The following is a 14,358-nucleotide window of genomic DNA, read 5'->3' on the forward strand; positions in this document are numbered from 1 at the left end:
GCGCCGGGAGCCTGCGCTCCGCAACGGGAGAGGCCACAACAGTGAGAGGCCTGCATACCGAAAAACAAAAAACAAAAAACAAAAAACAAAAAACAAAAAAAAAAAAAAAAAAAAAAAAGGTCCACATCAAAAAAAAAAAAAAATCTTAAAGAAACGTCAAAAGTGACCTGTGATAAAAACCTACCAAGAAAGGTGAAACTGGGAAGTCTTCCTCTGGAAGTGAGCTTTGAACGGAGTTTTGAGGAGTGAGTGGACTTGAAATAGAAGGAAGAATAATCATCAGAGGGTGAGGCTGCAGGCCTGGAAGCATGAAGGGAGAGTGATATAAATATTTGATTTAAAGGAGGTGCTTGCAAACCAGACAGAGACCCATTCCAAGAAGGTAATTTTGAGCTCTTCAATTGTCTAGTTCCCTATCTCTTCTTCCCTTGAAAGCCGAACACCTTTAGTCTGTTTTCTCACCTCCCTCTTATTTATTAATCCATTCCAATACGGATTATCTAATATCCAGTATCCTAACTGTTCCATGCAAACTGCCTTTGATAGAATTCAAAGAATTTTTGAGTAATAGGTTCTGGTGAAATAATGCTTAAATGAATCTGGGCAAGTTACTTAAACTCTGCGCTTCAGTTTTCTCTAACATGAGGATTATATATATGCCTTCCTCATAGGGCTGTCAGAAGGATTAAATGCATGTTAAATGCATGTTAAAGTTTTGAACATTGTTACTATTATTAATCATCTTCTTTGATCTCTTAGCTGTATTTGATACTTTTGACTACCTCCTCCCATCTTAAAATACTCTGGAGTTTGCGATGTTGCATGTATGTTTGCTTTTCTTCTACCACGTTAGCAGCACTGTGTTAGTTTTCTTTGGCTGCTCTTCCTCCATCTGATCTTGCATGGTGGAGCTCTTTCTGACTATCCCTTTATCTATTCTCAGTCAAAACTCCTTGGCAGGGCTTCCCTGTGTTACAGTGACAGAATCCGCCTGCCAATGCAGGGGACACGGTTTTGAGCCCTGGTCTGGGAAGATCCCACCTGCCGCGGAGCAACTAAGCCTGCACGCCACAACTACTGAGCCTGCGCTCTGGAGCCTGCACGCAGCAACGAAGACCCAATGCAGCCAAAAATAAATAAATAAATAAGTTCATAAAAAAAGAAAACCTCCTTGGCAAAACTCTTCCTAGGCAATTTCATCCATAACCACATGTCCTCTGTTATCTTCTATATATTAATTACCTTTAGGTTTATCTCCAGTCCAGACATCTCTTCTGAGCCCCAGTGGTACCTGCTATAACTTTTCAGGTCTTTCATGGTTATCTCCAACTCAACACCTCTGAAACCAAGTTCACTTCTTCTCAACCACCTACACCTGCACCTTCTCCTCCAGCATTCCCGATTATAAAAAATGACATTCCTTTTCATTCTAGTCAGAAACTTGGGTCTCATCTTTGACTTATCCTTGTCCCTCATCCCAGTAAATCACCAAATTTAGCTAACTACCTCCAAAAAAATGTCTTTGATCTACCTGCTTCTCCCCTTTCCATTGCTATTCCTTACCTAAACCCAGGCTCCCAGCAGCTCCGGGACTCCCTCTCCACAGATTTCTCACTGGCCTCCCCTAGAGCCCTTTTGCTCTCCTTCAACCCTCTTTCCCCACACAGTAGCCAGCTAGAGTCATCGCTTCTTTCAGTTAATCAAAATGTATTAACAAATAGAAATCTAATCATGTTCCAACCTAGCTTAAGAGTCCTTCAATGGCATTTCAACCGGCACTTCAAAATAAGCCAATTGTTTCAAAGACTTAGGGAATCTTAACCACGCATAAATACACGCATGATTTTAGATGCAGTTTCCCCGTTGTAGGAACTCACTCCAAAGTTAGCTTATCCTTATTTTATACTAAGTGCATGCAAAAAGTAGTGAAGACATTCATAAACAGTTTCATCTTAGAAATTGAGCAATGCGAGTGCTGTGACTGCATTCTCTTATCCTCGGACCACCGGCGCCTCACACAGCATCTGGCCCAAAGCATGTCTTCAGGATTTGTTGATACATGATGAAAAAGGGAAAAGGCTGTCCTAAAGTTCCTCACAGAACTGAAATATAAACCTCAGAAACCAGTACAGTCAGGAAAATGTTTTCCCCTGAGACAGCCAAATGTTTACTAGCACTTGCATCTCACATGAGCTGCAATAACCTATTTGGCAATGAGGAAAAAAAGGAAAGGAACGAATGTGCCAGGCACAGTGCCTGAGACCGGATGAGATTTTTTTTAAATGCACAAGACAAGGTTCCTTCCCTCCAGGAGCTTCCAGGCCACTTGGAGAGAGGCAACTGTCCAAATATTTAATATCTGATTTCTTGGCTGCTCTTACAGACAAGGCACTGAGTCCTTCTTAGGTGTAAAATGGTGAGCAAAAACAGACCTCTCTCTCACTTCACATCTAATGAGGGGTGAGAAGCACGCAATCAATCAATCACATGCACAATAATAATAGCAGTGTCACTTATGTAGTGGTTAGTGCATGTCAGGCATATTTTTTGTACTCTATATAATAACACTCTATGAAGGGGCCTCTTCTTTTTATGGATACAGAAATTTCCTCATAGAGAAGTTAAGACACTTGCCCAAGATCATACACCTAGTCCAGAGAGTCTGGATCCAGGATTCATTTTTTAACCACCCATTCTACTGCCTCCATGCTGTGTGCTAGATGGCATAAGCATATTCACAAACATAAGGTCCATGAAGGGAAGACTGATGGTGCTGTAAGAACATATGACAAAGGCATCCCATCTTGTCTCAAGTCATCTGAAGGCTGAGTAGTGTTAACTAAGCAAAGAGGGGAAGCAGCAGGGGGCACTGACACAAAACTGGTAACGACAGAAGGGTGAGCATGGAAACACCTGGATATAGTTCATTGGTGGTGGTAGGAAGCAATCTTGGACAGCATCATGGAGGAGGCAGATCTAGAGGAGGAAGACCCGGAAAAATCCATGGAGTGGGTAGAGAAGAGAGGAAAAGGAAACACCATGAATTCAGAGTGAACCTAATGAATTTTGGACATAGGGAGACAATGGTGTATTAGAATTGTTTCAATTGTGAGCAGCAGACACTCAATTTGAACTACCAAAGAAAACAAGGACTTTACCACCTTGAGTTGCTGAAGAGTCCAGGAAACAGACCTGGCAGCCACAGGATAAATGGTATCGTTAGGATCTCTTTTACATTTCTCAGGTTTATTTTTCTTCATTCTCAGGAAGTGGAAAGACGGCAGCTCTAGATTTTATCATATCAGCTCAGCAAACTCAGGAAGGGGAGCACTTCTTTCCCCAAAGACCCAGGGCCAACTCTCACTGGCTCAGTTTATATTATATCCTCCTAGCTGAACCAATCATTGTGGCTGGGCCATGAGGTGCTCTCATCGGCCAGGCCTGGATCATGTGCCTTCATCTGTTTAGTGCTAGCCTATGTTCCATCTCTCCATTTGCCCACTTTTCCCAGTTTTGACTCTATACCTTTATACCAGCTGGCCCCTATATGTGGAACACTTTTCTTCAAAGTTCTCTCATTAGCTTGTCAACATTTTCATCATTTTACCTCTTACCACCTCCAAGTAATGTTTCCTCCCTGAACAAGGCTGAGGTTACAATTATTCTTCTTCAACTGATGCCTTTTCCAATTTAGATCTGTGAATACCAACCTTGTAGTAGTGTAAAAATGTATTTAATTATTCATGAGTCTGACAAGATCTGCTGTGTTCAATTGATTTGCTGTGTTTGTAATTCACTGCCTGAGTTTCAATCTGGATGTTTGTCTATATCGAACACTTCAGTTTTAGGCTTTAGGCTGTTAAAAGGCATGCAAAGGATGCCTTGCTAATGTAGCACTCAGTAATCGAGTGATGTTCAATTTTCATTATGTCAATGGCATTTTCAATCCTGTGGACTTTGCCATCCATTATGCCAATGTTGGCAGAAATACTGAACTCTATTATGGTATAAAATTTCCATATCATTTAAGGTTTTGGATTAATGCCTTCATAGTGGAATGTCTGTGAAATTGAGTCCCAAGGCCTGAGTTTTAGCCTTGAGGTTGCTCCTGAACTTGTTTTATGACTTTCCTCAAGTATTTAAACCTTTCCAGGTGTCAGTTACCCAACTGGCCATAGGTTGGGTGTTTTGCTGCCTTCTCCTCTCTTTAAGGTGCTCAGCCAGATTAGCACACCAACTTCAGTTGTAACATTTGGGGAACATGATTGAGGTAGGATACTTGATACCCTAAGCCTTCTTTTACTGATCTACAAAAGGCGATTATAATAGCATCTATTACCTGATGATTATGTTGGTGCCTGAAGATTATGAATGTCAAGAGCATCATGACTGACCACGGTAAAAAATCAAAGCGAGCTATCCTCATCCTCAGGATCTGTTTGGAAATAAGATGTAGACAGAATGACTTAACATAAGCAGTAATTTATTCCTTAAATCCATTAAATATACACAGCCAAGATGACCCCAAGGAAACTTTAGTCGCTGTTGTTTGTCTTATTTCCATCCCAGGTCCTAAGGATGTTAGCAATCGATGGTTCTCAAATCTTACAATGCCTAACACTAAATAGATAATGGAGGACAGGAAGCGTGCTATTTTCCCAGTATGTTCCTCTCGGTTAGTTAAAAGCTATCTTCAATTATATTAACTTCTCCTCTAATTCGATTTGTCATTAAATATATTGGTTTAAGAATTATCACGCATTGCGCTTGTACAACTTCTCTGTTGAAAACAGAGTTGCAACCTTGTAGGACAATTGTTTCACACCTTCGGAATCGGGCTCCTCCACTTCACAGGAACATATCTGCTAAATGGTGTGGATTCGCGCTTTGAGTCAAAACCCACGACCTTTTATGCAGGAAATGTGTATAAGCCGATACAATGACCCTTCTCAAAACCTAAAGAGGTTGGGTGCCCCCAAGAGAGGTAGGTATTTCTAGAAGACGTGGAAAAGTTTGGTTTTCGTTCTTTCTAGATTCAAATCGGTCCTTGGACCGTCCCTAGTCCTTGTCCAGAACCGAGACTTTCCCTTTGTACCTGCTAATGTCACAAACTGCCCGAGCGCGCCGTGGCTGGCTTCCCCTCAGACCCAGATTCCTGTCCCCTCCCGGCGCCCTCGATCAGGCAGCCGGCCCGCGGCTGGCCAGGGCTCTGGACACTCCGGTGTCCTGACCTCATTTACTTCTTGGGTCCCCGCGGGTGCCATTTGGCTGGAGACCCGGGGAGAAACGAAAGGTTGGATATAGTCACCCTTACCCCTTGCCTCCTCCACTCGCCCAAACATAAAAACCCGGGGCTGCTGGGGGCCGCGCGGCAGGAAAGAAGAACAAATGAAGACCGAAAGCGGCCCCCTGTCCCCGGCGACGTGCCCCGCTTCCCCGGCCCGAGGGCAGCCCCTTCCGCCGGCCGACACCCCACGCGGGCGCGGTCCCTGCTTCCCGGGCGGTGCCGCGGGCCGGAGGAGGCCGCCGACGCGTCGGGGTCCGCGCGGGGGACCTGCGGCAGCCGCGCGAGCGAGGGCCTGGCCGCGCATTCCAACCCGTTCAGAGTGAAGCAGGACATCAGAAGAGAAAAAGAAAAAAGGCCGAGCCGGGGTGGCCGGGGGCGCGGGCGGGCGGAGGAGGGAGGAGGAGCCGCGGGGACCCGGGCCGGGGCCGGGTCGGGGCTGGGTCGGGACCGGGCGCGCGGCGGCAGCTCTCGGGGCGCGGGCTGCACGCGGCGCTCGGGCCGCCCCTCCTCCCGGCGCCGCCGGCCGCGGCCCAGGCTCCCTCGCTCCGCCACTCCCCGCCCCTCCGCTCTCCCTCCCGCCTCCCGCCTTCCCCGCCCTCCCCTCCTCCTATCCTCCCTCCCGGCCTCCCTCTCCCAGCCAAACTGAAAGCCGGACCCCAGGCCGCCTCGCCGCCGCCGCCGCCGCCGCCGCTGCCGCCGCCGCGCCCGGCCTCCCCGCGAGCGCTTCACCATGGCCGGTCCTGTTTTCACCTTATAAAGATGGCGGTGCGGGATCGCTGTAACCTTTAGACTAATGACTGTCCGAAACATCGCCTCCATCTGTAATATGGTGAGTGGCCGCCGCCGCCGCCGCCGCCGCCTCGGGGGTCGCGCCCCAGGCGCGGCGAGGCGAAGAAAGGGAAACCCGAGCCGCACGCCCGCCCGGCGGCCGGTGGGGGTGGGGGCGGCGGGGGCGGCGCGGCGCCGCCAGAAGTTCCCGGCCACCGGGCTGGGCGGGCCGGTCGCGGCCCCGAGTCCCCCGCCCCCTTCTCGGCCCCGGGACCGGGGACCCCGCTTGCTGGTCCCCGGGCCGAGCCACTGCGCCTCCGCCCTCGGGTTGCGGTGGAAACGTCTTGGGGTGGGGGAAGGCAGAACCCGGACGTCCCGGGGGACCGGGTTGGAGGAGAAGCTGGTGGGAGGGGGAGCACCCATCCTGTCCTCGCCACAGATAAAGCCCTGCCGGACTCCCTGACCGCCCTCATCTCATTTTTGAGTTCACTCCTTAAACTGTATTTAAGATTCACTTTGCAGAGGCAATAGGTGTACCTGGTGAAATCTGAAATGTGATAGAGCTGTAAAAAAGTGCAAAATTGTGGTTAGGGAAGTGAACTTCTACCTGGTTTAGGAAAGCACGGCATTTGCTTTGGATGCCTCAGTTTTCCCATCTGTGAAAGGGGGACAAGGTTATAAGGCAGTAACAATTAGAGGCCCTAAGGGTGGGGCCGGCTGGGGCCGTGGAGTTGGTCTCCAGGATTATCCTGCCTGATCCACTGTAGACCCAAGCACAGACTGGTGGGCGTGGACACAGCAAGGGGACCTTGCTGGGCTCCGATTTGGACTGGATCCATGACGTGGTGATCACTTTAACTTGGGTTTCTCCCATTGCCTTCCCTTCGTTTTCATTTTCTGCAGGAACAACCTCCAGCCCTTGGGTCCCCAGGGTGCATCCTGCCGGTACCTCTACTTGTCAGAGTCTTGGAGAGCACAGCTCGCCCCCTGGAGTAAGGCATTGCCTTCCTGTGCAGGATGAGAGAGTGTGTGCTTTGCCTTGGCTCTCCAGGGTTCCCCCGCCCCGCATCAAGTCTCCCTTCCCCCCAGCTGAATGGAACACATGCTCTTTTAATGCCAGTTTGGGGGAACCTCCCTTGAAGCTAATAATACAGGCCACTAAAGGGAATCTGAGGAGGCTTGATTGAGAAGCCTGGGAGTAAGGTGATCTGGCTGCCCTTCCCCCATCACCCAGCTTTATGAATCTTCTGTCCCACATTCTGTTGCAAGATTAACACATGGGAAAGGAGCATTAAGGAGCCATGTGTTAGCTCAGGGGTGGAATCAAGACCCACTGGTGCCGGCTTCAGTTTTCAGCACCGTTGGACGTGGCTACCGCTGTGGTCGGCAGAGCAGATGCTGGGCCTTCCCAGAGTAATAGCTGCAAAGGTATTGGTGCAGGACCAGATGTGGTGAGTGGCTCCTGGCACGTTTCCATTTCCTCTCTTCCTTCCTTCTCCACACAGAGACAGGTCTCCTGCTCCTTCCTGTCGAGTGGCATTAATGTTGCTTGGTGCAGTGAAAAGATGATGCCTTTCCTCTCTGTCTCTCTGTCTGCTAAGACCAGCTCCTGAGGGGAACTCTGAAACCAGAGCATCTCCAATACTCTTTCGTGCCTGCTGGGGTGGCCTCGGGCTTACAGGGCAGTGAAGTTCTTGATGGTGTTCCTGTCCTGCTTGTGTGTGGCGACACCTCTCTGTATTGAAGCAGGCTGGAAACTTGAGAGCTAGCATGTCCCAAGATGAAGTCAGTCCCCTGCTTTGTTTTTTTTTTTTTGGCCCTCAATGCAGTTGGGGCTTCTTGGCACACCTGAGTAGAATGTCACAACCTGTTTCCAGTAAAACTTGGCCAGGGAGGCAAGCTGCGGGGAGGACATGAGAGGAGCAGGCTAGCACTGTGTCTGGAAAGTTGGCACCTCATATGGAGTCCCTAAAAAGGCACCAAATTTAGGGTCATCACCCAGGTGAGGTGAGGAACCAATAATTCATAACTAGGGAGTCTTACGTTTCTAGTTTCTATATGGACACTGTGCCTGGAGTAAGTGATATGAAGAGCTTGGGCTCTAAAGTCAGACTTCCTGGGTTCATTGACCTTCTTCTAACATATACTAGCTTTTTGTCCTTGAACAAGTTGCTCTCTCTACTACTTTCCTTATCTATAAGAAGGGGATGATAATGGTTCCTACCTCATGGGACTGTTGTATTAAATGAGTTACTGAGCCTAGTATGTAGCAAGTACTCATTGAGTGTTAGTTGTTATCAACATCATCTTTCTCATTATTATGTCATCTTCAATGGTTTAAAGGACAATGGGTTTGATGTCTTCTTGTACCTGATGGAAGCAGCCACTACGATAACCCACATGTGCATTTATGCAAACCAAGCTGACTGCAGTATAGGGAGGCTGGGATGGGAATCCTTAACTCCGCCCCTTATAAAAGGCTGCTCAGGTCATCCTGGCCCCTCCCAGTCTTGCTTCCCACAGAGGAGGCTCCGTGATGAGGAGACTGCTGTCTTTTCACTTGATCAATCATACATTTTCATTGGACCTCTCTTTAGATTCTTCACTTGATGATGAATTGTTTCCAGGTAGGTTTTCTATGGGTCTCTCCTCACTGTTTCATTTCTCCCTGGGGCTCTTCCCACTCCCAGCTCCATTTGGTCCCAGCTGGTCTGAGTCGTAGTAAGAACGAGTGGCAGTTGTTTTTTTTTTTTTTTAAGCAGGTCATTTGGCATATTTTAAACAGGCTGATGTGTGTCCAGAAAGAGTTTTAAAAGACATCATCCTTCTAGGTAAGACTTGTACAAACCAAGACCTAGCATTGAGAAGTGGATTTGTTTCATCCAGCCGACAAGAAAGGACCCAGCAGAGCAGGAAAAACCTTGTAGCAAATCCTTTGTGTGATTGAAAAATAAACACCTTCTCTTTTCCCCACACTTCTTGTGCCAGTTTTAGATACAGGGGTTGTGGAAAATATTCACATCCCTCCACTTGTCCCCTACCCCACTGAAGTTTTATAGTCCATTGACAGTTTAATGCGAGTTCCCATTTGTTTTAATTTCACTTCGTGTGAATTCCTGCCATAGTGATTCTTGATCAGCTTGCTTAGGGCTTGTCAGCTTAGCCACACAGCGTGTCTGGTTCAGAGATAGTAAAGCTTGTTTGGCTGGTGTGTTGTAATTTTTAAAATGTACTAGCTGCCACCAAGCATAAGGAAATGTTCCTTGTTGATAATCCTCTGATTTTTGTCCAGACCAATGGATTTAACTTCCTACATATTTTTATGGCCCTACAAATGGAAGGTTTTTTTGGGGGTAGATTTTCTGTTTGAAGAGCCTGAGGAAATTTCTAAAGAGGAAGCATTTGTTAGGAGAAACCAAATGTGCCCTCTAGAAATGTGACTTGTACTGATGCGAATTGGCCTAAATCCTCAAATCTTAATTTCACTTGTTACTAGCACTGTAAGATGTGCCATGGAAGAAATGCTGTGTGTCAAATAGATTACATTTTGTTCCTGAAAATGGCCATCTGTTGAGGACCTTTATAGTAGTGTTGGCACATATTATGAGCAGGTACTTAATTGAATGAGGTGAGCCCCTGTCCCCAAGGAGCTCAGTGGTTTCTTATCTTGTGGGTAAAACATTGGTAAAGATGAAACAATTTCAATACACTGTGGTATCCACAGGAAGAAAGGTTGAACAAAATCTCGGAAGCGATTCAGTGGACTGATGAACACAGCAGGATGTTTCTGTAATATAATTTGCATTTGACTCAAGTTTGGCTATTTTTTTTATTTTATATGAGGACATGATTATAATCCGCATAACTTAGAACTGGAATCTGTGCCATTGGGTGTCTCTCCAGCTAAGCCTGAGTCTAATGGTGCCTCTGGACAAACTTATATTTCTTGGGACCTTAGTTTTTTTCCTCAGCTTGTAAAACTGATATATATATTTTTGGTTGTCAGAAACTTCTTAGTGAGTAGTAGTTTCTGGAGTCTTTATTTGAGTGGCTAACTACTTTGTTTAAAACTGTGTTGAATTTACCAGATATTACCATTTCAGCATTCATTGAACAACCCCAGGATATTATTGGACACCACTATGAGTGCCAGATTTGAATTCTTGTAAATAGATGAAGTCACCTTGATATGAAGGGGAAGTAAAATTAGTAAACATTTGTAACAAAGCTAGAGGATTTTTATAGAGATCACTTTACGTTGGTAAGTCAGTTACTTATTTGAGGCAAGTGTTTTGAGAATAGTTGAAAAAATTTTTTTAAGTTATTTAAAAATATGTAAATCTCAAAATTTGGAAGAGATAACTTGCTTCTTCCTCTATTACTGTTACTCCTTCCCGTCGTCAAAGATCATTGGAAATCGTAAGCTGAGTTTAATATATCAGCTCGGAGAGGTTAAGGTCATGTGTGAGCGTCTCCACTGATACTTGTCAGATTTAGAAATTGCAGCCTGAGGTGGCATGGGTTAATGTTTAAAGAAAAATTCTGTTCTTCTGGCCTCTCAGATCTAATATGGAGGAGTTTGTGTTGGGTTAGGACCTGACAATTAGGTCTACAGATTCCTCTTTGTTTTTCTTGGAATCGTAAGGGAAAACAAAGCTGAATGACAATATTTACTTAGAATTAATGTGATACCACTTTCTGGATATCAACTATGTGTGTTCCAGTTCACCCAAACAATAAAACCTATTTATTTATTTTTCATTAATATGGAATTTTAGTGTGTTTGGGTTGTAACTGAAAGTAATTTTCAGTTTTGATTCTCTTGAGCAATTAAGAGAAGATTGTCTAGTTCACATCTTCCCCCTCCCTCTCCCCCCTGCCCCAGTCTGTCTAGTTGGTTTGAATGAGTTGAGGTTTTATGATGGTATTTAATTCTGTGGTATCATCAGAAAGATAACTCTTGGTGGTTTTATCTCTGGCCTACCCACGGAGCCAGCCCAAAGCAAGTCGATTGGAGAGATGTAAAAAAATGGTGTCTTTTAGTCTAGTTAACTTTTCTGGCCTAAATATTTTAATGTAACTTCTTACAATAAACCTTCAGTTGTGGTGGAACCAAATGCTAGTCTAAGGGTTTGAAAGGCCTTGCTGATCTTTTAAGAGAATAGGCCACCCCAAAATGAACCAGCAAAAACGTTTCTTGAGGCAAATAAATTCTGTGTCTGCAACCAACCCCGGCACTAAAGGCTTTTTGGAATATTTCTGTTCTGGGATTGTGGCTTCGAATTTTGGGGACGTCTTAAGTCCTCTACATGGAATTTTACCACAGTTCTGAGAATGATTATTTGCCATGGGTAGTTTGAAGAGTGAGAGGGGAACCCTGTTGGTTCTCTGAGCTTTCCATTTGTAGGTTCAACCTGCCTCCTGCCCATCAAGTTCTTTTTTTAAAAAAAAAAAAATTATTTATTTGTCTGCTCCTGGTCTTGGTTGCGGCATGCGGGATCTAGTTCCCTGATCAGGGATCGAAGCCGGGCCCCCTGCGTTGGGAGCGCGGAGTCTCAGCCACCGGACCCCCAGGGAAGTCCCCCATCAAGTTCTGATTCCACTCTCAGAACCCCCAGATGCTTTCAAGTAGCTCAGACTTGGGACCCTTTTTCTAGGTGGTGATAAATTTCAGGCATACAGAAAAATATGGAGACTGATAAGAGTGAACACCCAGCATCTTCCATCCTGTGAAGAAATAAAATATTACAAATACAAGTGAACCTTTCCCCATCTCATTCCCTTCCCACCAGACAATGACCACTGTTCTGAATTTGGTGTTTATCACATGTTTTTATACCTTTACTCGATATGTAGGTATTCATAAACCAGATTTGAGTATTGCTTCCTCATGTTTGTAATGCTGAACAATTCCTTCTCAGTTTGCTTTTGTTTAAATAACGATTTTGAGGTTTATCCATGCAAATACATGTAATTCTGGGTTATTTTAACTGCTGTATAATATTCCATCACATGAATGTGCTACAATAGATTTATTCATTTTATTGTTGGATTTGGAATTTTGTGTGTGTGCCATGACAGTTTTGAACCTGTCTCCCTGTGCATCTGTTTAGAGTTTCTCTGTGGTGCATACCTAGAAGGGAAATGGCTGGGTCAAAGGAAATGGGCATCTTTGACTCTAATGTATTGCCTCATTTCTCTCCAATTTGCATTCCAGCCACAGCAGGTTTGGGAGTTTCAGTTGCTCCACATGCTTGCAGACACTCAATATTGTTAGACTTAACGTTTTGCCAGTCTGATGGGTGTGAAATGATATCTTTGTGGTTTAAAATTAGCAATTTCTTGTTTTCTAGTGAGGCTGAACATCTTTTCATGTGTTTATTTTGCTGGGTGGTTGTTTTTTTCTTTCTTTTATTATTAATTTTTTTAACATCTTTATTGGAGTATAACTGCTTTACAATGGTGTGTTAGTTTCTGCTATATAACAAAGTGAATCAGCTATACACATACATATATCCCCATATCCCCTCCGTCTTGCGTCTGTCTCCCTCCCACCCTCCCTATCCCACCCCTCTAGGTGGTCACAAAGCACCGAGCTGATCTCCCTGTGCTATGCGGCTGCTTCCCACTAGCTATCTATTTTACATTTGGTAGTGTATATATGTCCATGCCACTCTCTCCCTTTATTCCTGCTGGTTTGTTTTTATTTTTTAATTTTATTAAAAAAACCTTTTTATTGAGATATAGTTGATTTACAATGTTGTGTCAGTTTCAGGTGTACAGCAAAATGATTCAGTTATACACACACATATATATATTGTTTTTTAGATTCTTTTCCATTATAGGTTGTTACAAGATATTGAGTAGAGTTCCCTGTGCTACACAGTAGGTCCTTCTTGGTGATCTATTTTATATGCGGTAGTATGTGTATGTTAATCCCAAACTCCTAATTTATCCCCCCCTCCACCACCCTTTGTGCTGTTTTTGTTTTCGTTTTTCTCTTTTTTCCTTTTCAGCCGCACCGCACAGCTTGTGGGATCTTAGTTCCCTGACCAGGGATTGAACCTGGGCTCCTGGCGGTGGGAACGCCGAGTCCTAACCACTGGACCTCGAGAGAAGTCCCTGCGCTGGGTTGTTTTATTATTATTATTTTAAATTTTATTTATTTATTTATTTATTGGCTGCGTTGGGTCTTCGTTGCTGCGCGCAGGCTTTCTCTAGTTGCCGAGAGCGGGGGCTACTCTTCGTTGCGGTGCGCGGGCTTCTCTTTGCGGTGGCTTCTCTTGTTGCGGAGCACGGGCTCTAGGTGTACAGGCTTCAGTAGCTGCGGTGCTCGGGCTCAGTAGTTGTGGCACACGGGCTTAGATACTCCATAGCATGTGGGATCTTCCCGGACCAGGACTCGAACCCCTGCATTGGCAGGCGGATTCTTAACCACTGCACCACCAGGGAAGCCCTGGGTTGTTTTAAATCCGGGGGCTCCAGAGCAGTTTTCCAGGGCTTGAAAGTCAGGATTGCGGTGTTGGTTTTGTCTGCATGTAGGGAAAAGGAAAATGAAGGGGAGCATCAGGGAGACCAAAGAAAAAGTCGAGCAAGATAAGGATGGAATGGAAGATAGAGGCTGAGGACATGATAACAAGGTGGGGAAAATGTAGCAAAAGGATTATAGGCTAGAATGGAGAAGATAGTCTTGAGTGTTGAGAGGAAATTTGGGATCTTTTACTGTGCTAGCCAGGCCTCAGTTCAAGTTACATCGTTCATGCCTTGTTTAATCGAATTTGGCTTTGGTGAAAATCGTGTCTGGGGCCTCTTCCGGTGAGAATAGCAGCAAGGCTGGACCTGTGGAGCTTTGTTTACCCAGTTGCTTTTTGAAGTTCTTTTAGAAAGGCAACTGAAGTTATGTTCTTCTTCCTGAGGTACATTTCTTTGTCCTTCAGGTTAGATACACTGTGCAGGAAACCAGTTTTTATCAGGATCTGCTTGAATGTACTTGTGGAATTAAAATCTCAAGTATTTAGAAAACATTCCCTGTGCTTTATTTTAATTTTCAGAGTATGATGAATGTCACCTTATTGAACACAGACACGTATGGTTTTAAAAATATGAGTAACATTAACTTAAAAAATGTACTTGAGTGGTTCTTTGGTGTACAAAAGAATTGTGCCCACAGGTGCATTCTTTTATTAAAAATTCAGCCTCGGGCTTCCCTGGTGGCGCAGTGGTTGAGAGTCCGCCTGCCGATGCAAGGGACACGGGTTCGCGCCCCGGTCCGGGAAGATCCCACGTGCCGCGGGGCGGCTGGG

General features: G+C 45.4%; 2 protein-coding genes across 3 annotated transcripts in view; one reads left to right on the top strand and one right to left on the bottom strand.

The window, feature by feature from the left end:
- The window catches only part of LOC114486652 (serine/arginine repetitive matrix protein 1-like), a 21,856-nt gene extending 15,837 nt beyond the window's left edge, over positions 1–6,019 (bottom strand). The window contains exons 1-4 of the mRNA XM_028492555.2: positions 5,315–6,019; positions 4,340–4,435; positions 2,912–2,976; positions 185–300 (exon numbers count right to left, since the gene is read on the bottom strand). Coding sequence (XP_028348356.1) covers positions 185–300; positions 2,912–2,976; positions 4,340–4,435; positions 5,315–6,019 — 982 coding nt within the window. The remainder of the gene's footprint in view (positions 1–184; positions 301–2,911; positions 2,977–4,339; positions 4,436–5,314) is intronic.
- The window catches only part of USP46 (ubiquitin specific peptidase 46), a 69,393-nt gene continuing 60,988 nt past the window's right edge, over positions 5,954–14,358 (top strand). The window contains exon 1 of one of the 2 annotated variants that reach the window (XM_024131929.3): positions 5,954–6,116. In XM_024131929.3, the coding sequence (XP_023987697.1) occupies positions 6,081–6,116 (36 nt within the window). In that variant the 5' untranslated portion in view covers positions 5,954–6,080. The remainder of the gene's footprint in view (positions 6,117–14,358) is intronic. The other variant, XM_024131930.3, reaches the window with a different exon arrangement.

Source organism: Physeter macrocephalus, chromosome 7 (genome assembly GCF_002837175.3).
Source record: "Physeter macrocephalus isolate SW-GA chromosome 7, ASM283717v5, whole genome shotgun sequence".
In the NCBI taxonomy this organism is placed as follows: Eukaryota; Metazoa; Chordata; class Mammalia; order Artiodactyla; family Physeteridae; genus Physeter; species Physeter macrocephalus.